This window comes from Lepus europaeus, chromosome 23, assembly GCF_033115175.1.
Source record: "Lepus europaeus isolate LE1 chromosome 23, mLepTim1.pri, whole genome shotgun sequence".
In the NCBI taxonomy this organism is placed as follows: Eukaryota; Metazoa; Chordata; class Mammalia; order Lagomorpha; family Leporidae; genus Lepus; species Lepus europaeus.
The window spans coordinates 9,822,036-9,839,831 of record NC_084849.1 but is presented as its reverse complement, the minus strand read 5'-3'; the positions used below and the strand labels follow the sequence as shown (position 1 = coordinate 9,839,831).

At 62.2% G+C, this 17,796-nt stretch overlaps 1 protein-coding gene across 1 annotated transcript in view; it reads right to left on the bottom strand.

Moving 5' to 3' along the window:
- The window catches only part of DTX1 (deltex E3 ubiquitin ligase 1), a 32,028-nt gene that overhangs the window by 1,638 nt on the left and 12,594 nt on the right, over window positions 1-17,796 (bottom strand). The window contains exons 2-6 of the mRNA XM_062182028.1: window positions 13,389-14,076; window positions 1,074-1,135; window positions 685-846; window positions 466-527; window positions 229-387 (exon numbers count right to left, since the gene is read on the bottom strand). Of these exons, the coding sequence (XP_062038012.1) occupies window positions 229-387; window positions 466-527; window positions 685-846; window positions 1,074-1,135; window positions 13,389-14,076 (1,133 nt within the window). The remainder of the gene's footprint in view (window positions 1-228; window positions 388-465; window positions 528-684; window positions 847-1,073; window positions 1,136-13,388; window positions 14,077-17,796) is intronic.

The window sequence follows — 17,796 nt, the reverse complement described above, 5'->3', positions numbered from 1 at the left end:
TCGTGTCCCCAAGCCCACGCCCCGCCCCCCCACGCCCCACCCCCGTCCCGCCCGCCCACCTTGTCGTTGCTGTACATGGCCACGAGGCACAGCAGGTCGCGCCCCGCCCCTTCCCCGCCCCGCGCCCCCCACGCCCCGCCCGCCCACCTTGTTTTGCTGTACTTGGACACAAGTTACAGCAGGTCGCGCCCCGCCCACGCCCCCACGCCCCGCCCCTGCCCCGCCCACCTTGTTGCCGTTGCTGTACATGGCCACGAGGCACAGCAGGTGGTACATGTGGCCGCAGCGGCCCAGGCGGCCCACGAGCTCCGGCCGCACGCCCTTGTGCCGCAGCACGCCCTCGTAGCCCGAGGCCGTCACCAGCCGCTCCATGCAGATGGTGCAGTCCTGCGGGGCGGGGACACGTGGTGGGCGCGGGGCTCGCAGGGCCCGCGCGGGGAGGCCGGGACGGCGGGGGCCGCTCACCTCGTCGGGCGGGCTCTTGACCTTCTCCATGTACCTGCGCACCACGTCCTCGGGATTCTTGCCTGCGGGGACACGCGCCGGCGTCAGGCAGGGGCGGGGGTCAGAGGGCGGGGTCCGGCCGTCACAGCTGGGGGGGCAGGGCCGGGGTCAGAGGGCGGGGGCGAGGGTCAGAGGGCGGGGGGTGGGGGGAGGTCTAGGCTCGGCGGGCTGGGGGCCTACTCTTCCTGAGGTGCTTCTTCTTGGTCTTGCGGCACACGCCCGGCACGCCGGGCACCGGCTTCACGTCGCTCTTGCTCACGGGCGGCGGGTGCAGGATGGGCTTGGGCGCCCGCGTCAGGCACACGGGCAGCCCCGCGGCGCACAGCAGGATCCCGGTCATGCCTGCGGCGAGGGCGGCCGTCACAGGGGGCGTGGCGCCCGGAGCTCCGCCCTGCGCACGAGGGCCCCGCCCCGGGCCCCGCCCATCCCTGCTGTCGCGGGCCAGTGGTAGGGGGCGCTTCCTTAGGGCCCCGCCCACCAGCTCGTCAAGGGGTGGGGCCACGGAGCTCCGAGGCGGGGCTGCCTCCTCGCGGGCCCCGCCCTTCCTTCCCGCCCCGGGCGGGACTCACCTGCCAGCGCCGGGTGCACCGGCCCCGTACCGTTCAAGTTCTTCACCGGGAGCGCGGGGACCCTGTGGGCAGAAGCAGAGGCCGCGGCTGGACTCAGCCCTCCTTGGCAGACCTGGGGGCGCTGGCACACTGACCGCCCGCGGACGCCACTCCCGCCCTGACGTGCGTTAGGCGCAAGGGTGTGGCGGGGCCGGGTGCGCGGGGAGACTTGGCGCTCCCTCTGCGCCCCTCAACCGGCTCCTCCCTAGTGAGGGCCCCGAGTTGCCCCTACTGCGGACGGGGCTACTCTAGCTCTCTCAGACGCTGTCTTCCCTGCGGTCCGCAGCACTGCGCCCCATACGGGCTCCAGGGAGGACCAGGCTGGGAGGCGCCAACGGCACCCCTGGGCTCGCTGAGGGCCCGCCCGGGACGTACGTGGGCGGTGGGCAATCTAGGTTTTCTAGGTACTAGCCCTTTGCCTCCTTGTGGTCCCCGAGATGAAGGTGTTGTCCCCTCCCCCGACGGCAAATCCTGCGGGATGCGACCCTACCCTCCACTGTCCACTCCACTGTTTGCCGTGAGGGTCCGCGAAATCCCGCACCTGGCAAGGCCCAAGCACAGGCCCGGAAGCTTCAACCATCATCATCCTCACAGTTAACCTTCCGCACGGGGAACCTCCCCAGCGAAGCCCTGAGCAGACAGCTAGCCTCCTCCTGCTCCGTCCCCTCCCCTAATGTGGGGCTAGCGCTCCTCACCTAGGGCTCTGGGGAGGGCACCCCAAGGAATACATTACACATACCTGTACAGAGAGACATGCAAATGCCCTCCAACACGTGACAGATACAGGCACCCGCATACAAGTGCAGACACCCCAACACTGGAGGAACACACCACGCACACTCCAGGGAACACCCCCCCACACACACACAGAAAATGCCACAACCAGAGATAGATACACTGAAACACAGCGGGACACTCAGCTGGACGGAAGGCTGGCCCCAGGCACACGGCACTGCAGGTGAGCAGGTGCAACTCTGGGGACAGGCCCTCAGCACGAGCACCCAGCACCCTGAGGCCTGCAAAGGGACCTGCCTTCTGCACACGGGGATGCCTGGACATGCTGCATCCCACTGCACGCGGGGACACGTTTGCACACACTGACTCACGCCACACAGGGGAACCCGTGTGCACAGGAACCCAGACACTGGGCCCAGGAGACCCACACTTTGCACACGTGCACTGCGCACACACATGTGCACTGCACACAGCCCCTCCACTCTGGCTGCTCACACCAGATGGGCCAGGAAACCTTCTTCAGACACCTCCAGGGGCTGTCAGGGGGCAGGCTTCGGCGGCGAGCCCTGGGAGGAGGTGCTGGGTGGCCCCCAGCCACCTGATCACAGCTCAGGAAGGCAGGTGCACTGGGTCCCCTGGGACCTGGTCCATGGACCTGCTGGCTCTCAGTTCTCCCATTTGTGCTGGGGACAGCACATCAAGTTCAGTGGAGAGTGCAGGTGCCTTGGCTTTCGGCTTCTGGAAGCCGGGGGCGGGGAGGGCTGAGTGGACGCTGCTCATCATCTCTCACACTCCTCCAGGACCTCCCGGGGGGGGGTGTCCCCATCTGACTTCATTCCCCCCCTTAGACCTCAAGCGTCTCTGCTTCTCTGCCTGTCCTTCAAACACCTCTGGGGTGGACACACTCTGAGGTCCTCACCTATCTAGGTCTCCCCCACCCACTCCTCTTTTTTCTTTTCTGTCTCATGAGACCAAAAACTCCTTCCCTCTCTGCAGGACTCTCTGTGAAGTGCAAGGCACGCATGCTGTTACTCTCTTGTCTCCTACCCATGGCAGACATCACCAATCCATCACAGCACTCTCTCAGGCTGAGCAGACTCCTCCACACAGCTCTCCAGGCAGCCTCTATCCTCCAGGGAAGCCAGTTTGCTTCGCTTGGTCTATATGCATCCTAGATCTGGTCCAGCTGATGCCCTTGGTCTTGCTGAGCCTTTAGCCTGGGGTTTAGGCAGAGGCACCCAGGGAAGCAGGGTTTCAGGTCTCAGTTGCCTAAGGTTCCAGGCACTTAAAAACCACAGAGCCCTGGGTTACCGAAGTCGGCAGGAGGAGGGCTGTGGGTGGGGCGTGATGGAGGCACTGTTCTCTGTTTGCCCACCAGCAAGCAGGGGGCCAGCCCCGAGGGACAGGGCCCTGCGAGAAGCTGGGGGAGCAGGGTTCCCACGGCGCTGAGCGTGGGAGCCGCCCGGGGCCCCTTTTGATGTGGGCCAGGCTGCTTCCTCTGAGTGGTTGAGAACATCCTCCTGCCCCGGACTAAGCCTGCTGCCCATGGGGCAGCCTTCGCCCCTCCCTCTGCCTTCTTGGGGCCCCTTGGAAATCAGGTCTGGCTTGTCCCAGGCAGGGACGGGCCCCGCTGTCAGGCTGCCTTGTCTAACCCTGTGTCTAAGCCTGTCTGTCCTCTGCTCTCAGGGCCCCTGCCACACCCACCTTGCTCTGACCTCCTAACCTGGCCTCTGCCTACCCGCTGAACCTTGTTTCTTGTGTACTCACCCCTGGCCCCCTCCCCTCCATCCACCCTGGTGTCCCTGCTGTTCCTCCCCCTCCCCATGCCAGGCACACTTGCACCCCAGGGCCTTTGCACTTGCGGATCCCCTTCCTGCTCCCTCACTTAACAGAGATCTGGGCTCAAACTTCCCCCCACTTCACTTTATAGACACCCCTGTCTTTGTCCTTATCTCACTGAACTTTTCAAATAGCATTAGAATGTCTTCAAACAAGACCAGGCACCGTATGGTCTGGCCTGGCCCTCCAGACACACCTGCACCCCTCCCACAGGCCAGCACAGTCTCCTCTCGGAAAGGCTCCCCTCACCCTCGCCCCGTCCAGATCCTGAGTGATGGCTCGCTCAGGTCCCTGCAGAGACGCCACCTCACCAGAGACCCTCCTTGCCTGCCCGGCCTCAACACCAGGACCTGGCAGCCAGCAGGTGTTCAGCAAAAACCTGCTGTAGGGAGGGAGGGGGGAGGGAGGGAGGGGCAGAGTGGGGATGCTGTGGGCACACGAAGCCCGGAACCTTGCGCGCGCACACCCTGAAGTGGGCTCGAAGCGAACATGCTCCGCAGCTCTTGTGCTGGTAGCTCTTTGCCAACGTTGGCTCCAAGGTGAGCGTGCGAAGGGGAGCTCTCAGCTACGCCCTGTCCACCTCGAGGCAGCAATTCGGGCACGGTTTTGGAGAACGCTCCACTAAGGCAAATTCTCAGCGTGGCTGAGAGGCGAAGGCAGGACGCTCTGCCCGAGAAAGAAAGGTCTCCCAGGATTTGTCCGGGAGAGCAGGACAAGGCTGGTTCACAGTTTGCACCTGCCCTGGCTGCACGCCCATGTCCACAGACGGCGCAGGGAGATTTGCTTACTTGCCGTTCCTCACACTGATCCCTGCTCTGTTTTGTCTGAGTGCCTTTGCCCTCTGTTCCCCTGCCTGCTCAACTGACCACACACTCACACTGACCACACTGACCATGCACTCATGCTGACCACACTGACCATGCACTCACACTGACCGTGCACTCACACTGACCGTGCACTCATGCTGACCACACTGACCATGCACTCACACTGACCACACTGACCGTGCACTCACACTGACCACACTGACCGTGCACTCACACTGACCACACTGACTGTGCACTCGCACTGACCATGCACCCACACTGACCACACTGACCATGCACTCACACTGACCACACTGACCGTGCACCCACACTGACCACACTGACCGTGCACCCACACTGACCACACTGACTGTGCACTCACGCTGACCACACTGACTGTGCACTCACGCTGACCACACTGACCGTGCACTCATGCTGACCACACTGACTGTGCACTCACACTGACCGTGCACTCACGCTGACCACACTGACCGTGCACCCACACTGACCACACTGACCATGCACCTACACTGACCAGACTGACCGTGCACCCACGCTGACCACACTGACCGTGCACCCACGCTGACCACACTGACCGTGCACCCACGCTGACCACACTGACCGTGCACTCACGCTGACCACACTGACCGTGCACCCACACTGACCACACTGACCGTGCACTCACGCTGACCACACTGACCGTGCACCCACGCTGACCACACTGACCGTGCACTCACACTGACCACACTGACCATGCATCCACGCTGACCACACTGACCGTGCACTCACGCTGACCACACTGACCATGCACCCACACTGACCACACTGACCGTGCACTCACGCTGACCATGCACTCACACTGACCACACTGACCGTGCACTCACACTGACCACACTGACCATGCACCCACACTGACCACACTGACCATGCACCCACACTGACCACACTGACCGTGCACTCACGCTGACCACACTGACCATGCACCCACACTGACCACACTGACTGTGCACTCACGCTGACCATGCACTCACACTGACCACACTGACCGTGCACTCACACTGACCACACTGACCATGCACCCACACTGACCACACTGACCGTGCACTCACACTGACCACACTGACCGTGCACTCACGCTGACCACACTGACCATGCACTCACACTGACCACACTGACCGTGCACCCACGCTGACCACACTGACCATGCACCCACACTGACCACACTGACCGTGCACTCACACTGACCACACTCACCGTGCACCCACGCTGACCACACTGACCGTGCACTCACACTGACCACACTGACCGTGCATCCATGCTGACCACACTGACCATGCACCCACACTGACCACACTGACCGTGCACTCACACTGACCACACTGACCGTGCACCCACACTGGCCACACTGACCGTGCACTCACGCTGACCACACTGACCGTGCACCCACGCTGACCACACTGACCATGCACTCACGCTGACCACACTGACCATGCACCCACGCTGACCACACTGACCGTGCACTCACACTGACCGTGCACTCACACTGACCACACTGACCGTGCACTCACACTGACCACACTGACCGTGCACCCACGCTGACCACACTGACCGTGCACTCACACTGACCACACTGACCGTGCATCCACGCTGACCACACTGACCATGCACCCACACTGACCACACTGACTGTGCACTCACACTGACCACACTGACCGTGCACCCACACTGGCCACACTGACCGTGCACTCACGCTGACCACACTGACCGTGCACCCACGCTGACCACACTGACCATGCACCCACGCTGACCACACTGACCGTGCACTCACACTGACCGTGCACTCACACTGACCACACTGACCGTGCACTCACACTGACCACACTGACTGTGCACTCACGCTGACCATGCTCCCACACCGACCGTGCACTCACACCCACCCCTTCAGTACAGGCTTGGAGGTCCCTTCGCAGCACGCCTCTCCTGGACTACCTTAAGTGAATTCTTAGCCACGCCCTCTTGTAGTCCCCAAGCCGCTGGCTCCAGTTTTCTCGAGGAGCCAGGCCTTTCCCGCTTTCTAGTCGTGCGTTTCCATGCCTGTCTCTGCCATCAGACTGTGCGCTTCTGGCAGCAGTGGACAGGGGAGGCCCCGCTCCGTGAGCACGAGCACAGGACAGCACCGTGAGGAATGCATGCTCAGTGAGCGGTGCCAGACAGGACACAGGTACCAGCTCTCCAGTCAGCTCAAGGGCACCTGGGTCCTGGGAAACAGCAGGCCATCTAAGTCCAAACCATTGCTGCACAGACGAGGTTGGAGCAGGGATGCTAAATCCATGGCATGCACACAATTCCTGCCTAGCTAGTGCCAGTGGCAGACATCACCAATCAATCCCAGTTCTCCTTACTAAGCCATGCTACAGCTTCAGAATCCCCCTCCGCACGGTGCTCCAGGAAGTCACTACCGCTGGAGCAGAGAGGGCCCAGGGAGGACATCTGCTTGTCATTTATTTTACAGGCGATAGCAGATGACGGTATCCAGAGAGGGGAAGTGACTTCACAGAGGTCACCCAGCAGGGTAGTGGAGCAGCCGGCAATGACCGGGTCCTGGAATTTCCGAGTCAGAGGCCAGGGCTGTCCCTGCTGGGTGCTCTGTGGAGCCCTCTGTGCCCTCCAAGGGGCTGAAGCACCTGGACCCTGGAGCTGGCCCCGCCCTGGGCAGGCTGGGTCGGGGCTACACAGGGGACATCTGCCTGCTCTGGTGGCCCCTCTGTCCATCACAGGGCCTCCAGGGACACAGGAAGCCACCTGGCGCTCCCCGCAGGCCAGTGGAGCCTCCACCCCTGTCTGCTTCTGGCCTCCCTGCTCCTCTCCTGACCCCCACTTGTCACCATCTCTGATGACAACTTCCAGGTCCCCAGACTGGCCTCCAACCCCCTCAGGATACCCGGCACTGAGCCAGCAGCTCCCTGGGCAGCTCAGACAGCTACTGGGTCCAAGTCGGTGATGAGGGGCAGACAGCGGAAGAAGGGGAAGGGTGCTCTGGGGGCTCCACGCCCCCCTCTGCTCCTCCTAGAAGCTCCTGCCAGGGCCTGGGCCTGCTCCTGCCACCTGCGCCCCTCCCCCAGTGCCAGGGCACCCAGCCTGGGCCCAGCCCCCTGCGTAGAAATTGGAACACTGGAAGACTGTCTCAGCGGCAAGCCGGCTGCTCTCTGGGGACGTGGCTCCCTCTCCCCTCCCTCGCTCCAAGCCTCTGAGTTTTGGCAGCCTCAGTTTACTCCTCTGTCAAATGGGGCTGCTCACCCTCGCCCTCCCAGAGAGACGTTTTGAGGAACACTCGGCATTTGGGGCTCAGATTTTCCCAGAGACCTGGGGCTCCGAGTCCCTCTCCCGCCCCCTCCCCCTCCCAGCCTGCCCAGCGCTCGCTAGGCCAGGGGAAGCCCAGGTAGGAGACGTGAGGGCAGGGCAGGGCCTCCGTTCCCACGGCCTGGGGCAGCCACGTGCACTGGGGTGTGTGGTTTGGCCTCCCAGGGAGCTGGGCAGGAAGTGCTTGGGGGTGGGGGGAAGGAGATATGTTTGGTCTGACCCTGTGGTGGGGTGTGATGGTGGTGACAGTCCCGGAGCACGGGCCAGGGGGCGGGGGCGGGGGCCGGGCGAGCCCTCCCCTCGCCGTGCACCTCGGCTGTGTCCCACATTTGGCTGCAGCGCCCATGAGAGAACCAGAGAGTGGGCTCTGCAGTAAAAACAAATCATTGTGATGTTACAACAAGGACACAAAACCGCTCAGCACCATGAGGTCCACTGCCTGCCGTCTCCCCGCAGCCTCCCCACAAGACCACAGCCCCATGCGAGCTGACCTGTTTTTGTCTCTGACTTCCTCTCTCACAGCAGCCCCTCTAGCCTCTGGCGCCACTCTGGCCGGCTCCAACACACCAGACCTGCTCCTGCCCCAGGGCCTTTGCACCAGCTGTCCCTGCTGTCTGGAATGCTCGCCCAGTCCTCTGCCAGACTTGCTTCTCAGCCTCCTTCTGTCTTTGCTCAACGTTTACCTTCTCGGCGAGTCGGTCCTGACCTCTTTACTTACAGAATTACATCCCTCGCCGCTCCACTGGTTTTTTTTTTTTTTTCCCCTTCTAGACTTCTCTGTACGTTATGTCTCCTCACCACATTCTAGCATTTCTTTAGCTGGTTTACTGTCTGTCTCCCTCCAGACGTGAGCTCCAACAGGACAAGGACAGCCTGTTTGATTGCAAAGAAAAGGAAACCCAGGGACGGAGGGCGGCCAAGGCTTCAGGCTCCCAACGCAGGCAGCGAGCCTGCCAACCAGTAGGGAAGCAGCAGGCAGCCCGGGCAGAGGCTGAGGGAAACAAACAAGCCATTGGCAGAGGAGGAACCCTGTGGGCCCTTCGACAGGAACCGGTTCTCAGGAGCGACTGGAAGCCAAAGATAAGACACCGTGAATGGCATTTCCTTGGCGCCCGCCGGGTTGGCAACGCCACACGAGTCTGACAGTGATGGGTGGGGGTGGGGGTGCAGGCTGGAAAATGCAGGCACTTGGACATCTGGCCTCACGCTGGACATCAGCCTGTGCTGCCAGCCCCAGTGCACAGACCAGAGAGGGTGACCAGCTCAGCTGGGGTAACACAGCAAATGGGGGTGCTGGAGCCATGCCCAAACTCAGTCTGTAGTGCAGTGGCCACTGGCTGGGGCCTCCAGGACTAGGGTCTTAAATAGCACAGCACGTAGGGCATGGGGTACCCCCAAAGCCCCAGACAGCTTGGGTTTTCAAATCACAAACCCAACTGCATGACCCTGAAAAGCCTTCTAGAACCCCAGTTTCCTCCCTGGAGAAAAATGGGGCCAGCAGGACCCTGGGTTTCTGTGGGGAGGAGACTGGACCCTGGCCATCGTGAGCGCTCAACAGACAGGAGCAGCCCCAGCACAGGGAGTAGAAGCCTGGAGTCCGACTCCTCTGCCCCACAGCTGGCTGCCAAAGAGCTGGCCGCTGACCTCACCCGAGGCTGGACGGATCTGCCCCAGCCCACGTGTGGCCCAGGCCCAGGCTGCCAGCAGGGCCCCACTGGCTGTGTGACCCTGAGCAGGTTCATCCCCTCTCTGGGCCTCCCTCCTGCCCCCCCTCCAGGGCGGCGGGGAGAACTTCTGAGTCCTGGGTCTCCTGCACCTGCCAACCCCACAGAGCCCGTATGCAGGAGAGGCATGGTCTGAACTCCATCCAGAAGACGGGGAAACTGAGGCCAGGGAGGCTAAACCACCAGGAGAGGCCTGAGTCTGGGTCTGTCTGAGTCCAGCGGGGTGGGGGGAAGGGGGGAAGGGAGCAAGAGCTAGCAAGAGACTGCAACGGGGGGGGGGGGGGGGAGAGGGAGACCCAGACAGCGGAGAGACGGAGAGATGGGGAGGGAGAGAAAGAGAGAGACAGGGAGACTGGGAGAGACAGAGAGAGGGAGAGATGGAGAGGGGGAGAGAGAGAGAGACAGAGGGAGAAATGGAGAGGGAGAGACAGGGAGGGAGGGAGAGAGGGAGGGAGAGAGAGACTGGGAGAGACAGAGACGGGGAGACCCAGACAGACAGGGAGACAGAGGGAGAGATAGAGAGGGAGGGGGAGATACAGGAGATGGGAGAGACAGAGCCAGGCCAGAGAGAGGAGGAGGCACCCCGGAGCCTGTGCCCCGTGCCCTGCCCCGGCCTCAGAACACCCTGTGCTCAGGGGCAGTCTTCCCAGGTTGGGCGAGGAGGCTGCGAGGGCCTGGAGGGCAGGGGGGGTTAGGGGGAGACCCTGGGCGAGGGGCTGTCTGTGCCTAGAGAGACCTCAGAGGCCCAGCCCTGCCCCCACCTCAACCCTGGGCTGGCGGTCTCCAGCACGGAGAGAGGACACACCTGTGTTGTTGAAGCGGCTCGGCCGGGACAGCCCAAGCAGACTCAGCGGAATCCAAACACAGCAGAGAGCGGGGAAGGGCCCGAGGGGGCCCGAGGGGGCCTGGGGCCGGGTCGGGTGGGGAGGCCTGGCCGCCTGGCTGCTTGGAAACCCGGTCTCGTTTCCTGCACAGGCCATGGTTGCCTTGGCAACGGGAAGCTCTGATCAGGGGGAACCAGGGTCTGCTGCCCCCACTCCCCTTACCTGGTCCTGCCCCCTCAATCTCGGGGCTCCTTGGAGATGGAGGTCAGGAGGACTCCGACAGGGGCTTTGAGGCTGGGGTGGGACAGGGGAGGTCTGTGTGGCTGGGGAGGGGTGGGGGGCCCTTGTCAGCCCCCCCATCTCCTGATTTCCAGGGCAATGCATAAGCTGGGGAGGGGGAGGGGAAGAGGGAGGAGGAATGATAGGTGGGGCACACAGCTGGGGAGAACCTGTTCATGACCAGCCCCTCCAAGGAGAAACCTTTCTCCTCCCTACAGCCAGCCAGGCTCCGGCACACTCTACAGCTCCCTACCGCCGCAGGTCCCGTGACGCCCTGCAGTCTCGCCTTGCGCCCCTACTTGGGAACACGTCTCAGCCCCTTTGTTCCCTGTGTGCGCTCCAGAACCTTCGGGATTCAGGCCTGCCGCCAGCCCTCTGTGGGTGCAGGGCCCTGCCTGGGGTGCCCCTCCCCTCTGGCCGGCCCCTCACACCCCAGCCTTTCCTGAACGGGTCAGGCCCCAGGAGCCCCTGGGTGGTGCACAGGCCATCCCCTCTGCCGGGGTCAGCCTTTCTCCACATCAGGCCACCTCCTCCGAGGGGACCTCCCTGACCACCGCCCCTCTGGGCCACCCTGGGCCGCCAGCTCCCCAGCACGCCCCTCTCTCCAGGGTCACTTACTCCTCCACTGTATCCCCATCCAGCTGTGACCTCCGCTGTCTCAGCTCAGCGAACACACATCCACATGGGCACACGGGGGAGAATTAACACCGGGCAAGGCAAGGTGCTCCCAGTGCCTTTCAAACGTTTCCTGGGTGACTAAGTTCATCCCACGGGGCCGGCGTGGTGGCGCAGTGGATAAAGCCACCACCCGTGATGCCAGCATCCCGTTTGGGCACCAATTTGAGACGCAGCTGCTCCACTTCCAAACCAGCTCCCAGCACCTGGGAAAACTGTGGAAGATGGCCCAAGTGCCTGGGCCCCTGCACCCATGTGGGAGACCCGGGAGAAGCTCCTGGCTCCTGGCTCTGGACCGGCCCAGCCCCAGCCATTGCGGGATCTGGGGAGTGAGCCAGCGGATGGAAAATTTTCTCTCTGTGTCTGTCTCTTCCTGTCTCTTTCAAACAAATGAATAAACACTAAAAAGAAAAAAATCATTTCACCTGGCAGCCTGTTAAGCATAATTCTTAAAGTCACTAGGATTATTCTATCCTATCCTATCCTATCCTATCCTATCCTATCCTGCCCTACTCTATCCCAGTGTATTCCACTGTATAAATTCCAGCCTCCACCTCCTGGTTTCCTGCCCACTAGTGGATCACGCCATTACTGCCCAGAGAGGTCTCCAGGGCCTTCCTGGCTCTTCTCTGATACCCTCTCTTGTCACCCTGGGCCCCAGCCCCTTCTGGAATAGGGTGGTGGAGCCCCCCCTCCCCCCCCAGCGCTACAGCCCTTGAGAGCACCTGGCAGGGAGTCCCAGCCATGGCTTTGGCCATGGCTTCTGTGGAAGCCTCCCCGGGCCCCCTCAGGTCTCCTCTCTGTTGGCTCTGGACCTGCCCGAGGCTGGGGTCACCCGGGCGGGCGCATCTCTGTCCCCATGGCCCAATCCTCTGAGAGGGCTGACCCGTAGGGGGAGGGGAAGGGAAGGGCGAGGCCAGCAGGTGGCTCAAACTCTTCCCATGGAAAATTCCAGCTCCCCCTCCCAGTCCTTCCTCCTGGATAACAAAAGGAGCCCCAACACCATTGCCACACCGTAGGGAGCCCTGTCCCCATCTGACAGATGGGGAAACTGAGGCTGGACAAAGGGGACAGACCGGCCCCAGATATCACCACTCAGAAGGGGCCGAGAGGGGACTGGCACCCAGGAAGTCAGATCTCAAAGGCCCAGGGGACACATAGTCTCTGAGGGTCATTCAATGCCTGGGCCCCCTGTCTGCTCCCGGGAACCCTGGCCCCCACCCCCACCCCAGTCCTCTCTCTGCTCCTCCCTCATTCACACCCTCAGGGCCTTGCCCTCTGCTCGGATGGACACAGCCAGGGCTCTGGGTGGCCCACAGCGGCTGGGTCTCCACCCTGGGGCCTGGGACACCTTAACCCGAGGTTTTCCGACTGCAGGACTTGCATCCACCCCCAATGCAAGCCCGCTGGGAAAGCCAGTTCAGAGAAGGGATCCCAGACGGGCTGCTCGGGTTCAAACGAGGGCAGAGAGGCTGATGGGAGTTTGCAGGCTTCTCCACTCCTCCTCCTCCTGCCCCGCCAGCCTCCACTCCAGGTCACACCAGGAGTCCCACGAGTCCTCGGCTGAAAGCTGCAATGTTAACCCAAATCATGGCGGTATTTCAGGTGCAGCCCGCAGAGGAATCCTGTGCACTGTGGCCAGGGCTTGCTCCAGCCGCCACAGGGTGGGGCTTGGCTAGGAGCAGGTGCGGGCGACCCCAGGGCCTGGCTCCAGCCCCGGCACTGCCCCTGGGCGACCCTCTCCCAGCCTCAGTCACCCCATCTGTGGTACGGGCAGGTAGAATAGTTAGCGGGGAACTCCGGGAGGTGCAGGTGGAGTTCAGCAAATAATAAACAAGGAACAGGTGGGTCGCTGGGGGGAGGGCCTCACCTCTTGTTCCTTGTGGGGTCCTGGGGAGGCCAGGTGCCCAGCACTGTGCAAGTGGGGACAAGGCCCTCGGGAGAAGCGTGACAGATGCGTCACGTCACTCATGGTGTGGTTCTCCACTCCTGCCCGAGCCACAGCGAGCCCCTCCCCCCGGGGCCCCGTCTTACCCCGGCGGGATGGAGGCGCGCGCGCTCACGCCGCTGGAGCGCTGGGGCCCTGGCCGGTTGAGGTTGTTCTGCCCCGGAGCAGGTGCACCGCTGGGGGCGCTCGGGCTGCGCTGCGGGCCCGCGGGCTGCGGGGCGGGCTCGGCGGGCCCGGTGGCGGGCGCGGCCCAGAGTGCGGCGCCCGCGAAGGTGGCGCTGGGGCGCACGGCGAGCGCGCCTGGAGGCCCTCCGGGCGGCGGCGGCGGCGGCGGGGGCGCTGGGGGCGCTGGGGGCGCCTTGCGGCGCTGCGAGGCCAGGATGGCGTTGGAGGCGGCGCGCGTGCTGTTGACCAGCAGGCACTGCTGGCACGAGCAGGGCTGGCCCGAGCTGGCGCCCACGGGCCACGACTGCGACTTGGGGATGGAGCCGACGGTGAGCGGGTAGGCCAGGTCGAGGCGGCGGCGCAGGCGGCGGCGGCGGCGCGTCTGGCGGTTCATCTGGGACATGCTGTTGAAGTAGATGAGGTAGCAGAAGCCGAGCGACGAGAGGTCGAGCCACGGGTGCTGCTTCTCGTAGGCGTTCTGGATGGTGATGCAGATGTCCATGTCGTAGGCCGTCCACGCGCCGCCGTCGCTCTCCCACTCCCACACGATGCCCTTGCCCGGCGCCGACGACGGGTCGTAGAAGTTGCGCCGCACCGGCCGCATGGTCCCTGCGCGCCCGGGGGAGGGGAGGGGGCAGAGGTGGGCGCGGGTCGCGGGGCGGAGGGAACCGGGCTGGCAGGCCCGCCCCGCCCCGCCCCGCCCAGGGCCCGGTCCATCCGTCGGGCTCACTCGTTCATCCACAACTCAGCACGGGGTCGTCACGGCTCCCACACTGACGCACGCGTGAGCTCACTCCTTCACACCTGCGGCGGCTCCACGTGCAACTCGGCGCTCCCACACTCACCACCTCCTCAGCCCTGAACACACAACACCACACACACACACGTACACCACACACATGTACAACACACACACACAGACATACAACACACATGTAACACATCACACACTCACAACACGCATGTAACACACCACAAACATGTAAAACACACATCACACATGTACAACACACATGCACAACACAAAAACCCACACACACGTGTAAAACACACATACACCTGCAATAGCAATACATACACAATGCACAACACACATAAATACATACACATGTATTCATATATACACATCACACATGCACACCAGACACATATACAAATACATACACACGTGCACAACACACATACATATGTACAACACACAACACATAAATATACACATGCACACAAACTCAACACAAACATGCACACACATATATACATAACACACATGCACAACACATCACACACATGCATATACAACATATACATGTGCATACAATACATGCAAACACATGTACGTGCAGCACACATGTGCACATGCACACATGCATGACATACATGTAACACACATAGACACACCACACATGCACACACCTCCAACATGCAATATACACAATGTATGTACGCATATGTACACACATACATGAGTACATGCATATACACACATGGACATGTAGCACACACAACACATGAATGCACATACAATACACATAATGCATGTACATGCAGCACACACATGTGTATACATACACTCACACACATAAAATGTACACGCACACACAATACACATAGGCACATATACACACAACACACATGCATAACAGAATCACTCATACACATACATAACACGTGCATACATATAACATACACACAATATACACATACATACACACACCACACATACACTCGCATATACATAAAACGTGCACACATAACACACATAATGTACACATGTACACACACAACATACACAACACATGCACACACACATGCATGCACGCACATACACACAACACACACACGCACACACGGCCCCTTTCTCCTCCCTCCGGCTGCCTGCTTCCCCCACAGCTCTTCTTCCCGGGCCCTGCCGGCCGCCCCTCTGGAGGGTGGAAGCCGCAGGGCCGGGGCTCCGCGCTCTCGCTGCCCAGTCCCCAGCAGCCGCACACACAGCCAGGGCTCCCGGGACCTCTGCCCCCATCCCATCCCTTGCTCCTTCGAGCACGTGTGTGCGTTCCTTCCTGCAGTGGACACTGGCTCGCCGTGTGGTCTTAGGAGGGCTCCACGCCGAGGGAGCGCTCATGGAAAACCCCTGCCCTAGCCGCACCGTGAGCCTGCGCCGCGGGGAGATGGACGCCCTCGCTTCTTCCGCAAGGCCACCAGGCTTTGCTCCCAGCCGGGCCCCGCGTGAGCCCCACAGGCAGAACCCACGCTGCAGGACTTCTCAGAGCCTTAGCTGCTGCTCTGGGCCCGGGGGCTGGTGCAGAGCGAGTCTACTGCTGGCTCTACTGCACACACCGGCCGAGGGGCTGCGCGCTTGGGCGCTCCCCCGCTGTGGGCAAGTCCCTTCAGCCCCCCGAGGCCTCAGTGGCTCCGTCCTGAGAACAGGGGTGAGGCTAATCCAAGCCACCCCTCCCTGCTCACGGAGCTGCGGTGAGGACCTCCACGACCAGGAGGCAGACAGACCCCATTCTGCAGTCCTGACTCTGAGTCGCCAGCTCTGTGGCTGTGGTCGGGTGACTCAGTGTTTCTGGGTCTGTTTTCTCATCTCGAAAATGGCCATGGGCAGACCTTCAGCTAAGAGAGCTGATGAACGCTGTCTCGGGGTGGGCGTTTGGGACAGCCGTTAGACCACCACTTGGGGTTCCCGTATCCCGTACCCCATTCCGGCCCTGGCTCCACTTCCATCCCCAGCTTCCTGCCAGTGTGCACCCTGGGGGGCAGCAGGTGAGGGCTCAGGTACCCGGGCCCCTGCCACCCACGGGGGAGACCCAGATGGAGCTCCTGGCTCCTGGCTTTGGCCTGGCCCTGCCTTGGCTGTTGTAGGCATTTGGGGAGGGAGCCAGCAGATGGAAGAGTCTCTCTCTCTCTCTCTCTCTCTCTCTCTCTCGCTGTGCCTTTCAAATAAAAATAAATAAATGAATAACTTTTTTTTCTTTTTTGTTGACAGGCAGAGTGGATAGTGAGAGAGAGAGAGAGACAGAGAGAAAGGTCTTCCTTTTTGCTGTTGGTTCACCCTCCAATGGCCGCTGCGGCCGGCACATCTCGCTGATCCGAAGCCAGGAGCCAGGTGCTTCTCCTGGTCTCCCATGCGGGTGCAGGGCCCAAGCACTTGGGCCATCCTCCACTGCCTTCCCGGGCCACAGCAGAGAGCTGGCCTGGAAAAGGGGCAACCGGGATAGAATCCGGCGCCCCAACCAGGACTAGAACCCAGTGTGCTGGCGCCGCAAGGCGGAGGATTAGCCTGTTAAGCCACGGCGCCGGCCTAATGAATAACTTTTAAAACTCACTATTGTTTCTTCTGGAGATTCCAAAATCAGTCGTCTCCCACTGAGAGCCAGGTCTGTGTACCTGGCTACTTCCTTGACACCTGCCCGCGGAGGCTCCTCCATCTCAGCTTGGCCACGCTGATCTCCCCCTGCCCTGAGCCTGTGCTGTCTGACGTCCCCGCCGCCCCCGCCCCTGCTCCTGCCAGGCCACCCCTCAGGTGCTCATCCCCAGCTTCGTCCCCACAGCCCAGTGCAGGCTGTGGAAGAACGAGCCATCTCCACCTGCAGACACACGCGCTCTGCATCTCACTGCTTCTTCCTGCTGCTCTCACGCCTCCTGGCCCCCGTCGCTGGGTCTCCCCGGCCTGGACCACCGCAGGAGACTCCCGACTGGCTCCGTGGCTGCCGTTGCCCTCGGGAGTCTGTCCACGCCCACCGCCCGCCCCGGCAGCTGGAGGGATCCCCCTCAGTGTGACAGATCACTACTTTCTTTGCTCCAAACCCGCCACGCTCTCCCTGTCTGGGGGTAAGCACCAAAGTCCTCGCTACGACCTGCAGAGCCCCTTGCTGTCCGGCCCAGCTTCCCCTGTGACTTCCCTCCCACCCCCTCACCCCCTGCGCTCGGCCTCCCCGGCCCCTCTGCTGGTCCTTGGACGCACCAGGCGCTGCCCAGCCCCTGGGCCTTTGCACTGGCCGTTCCCGCAGGCTGGAAGGTGGCCGAGCGGTGCCTGGATGCTCTCACAGGCCTTTTTCTCATTCGGGTCTCCACTCAAATACCACCTTTTGCTGTCCTCCTACCTTGTGTGGTTTCCTCCCTGGCGCTCAGCGTGCCCTCTGTCTCCTCCCCCAGGCTGGCGGCCCACGTGCCTGCACACAGTAGGCCCTCACTGCGGCTGGGAGGGCTCTCGGGGCAGCCTCCCAGGGTGCCTGGCCCAGGAGCTGCAGCAGGGGGTCTGCCAAGGATCCCCTCTTCCCCCCATCAGGCTTCTCCTGTCCACAGACTCTTGTCTGGGGTCCCTCA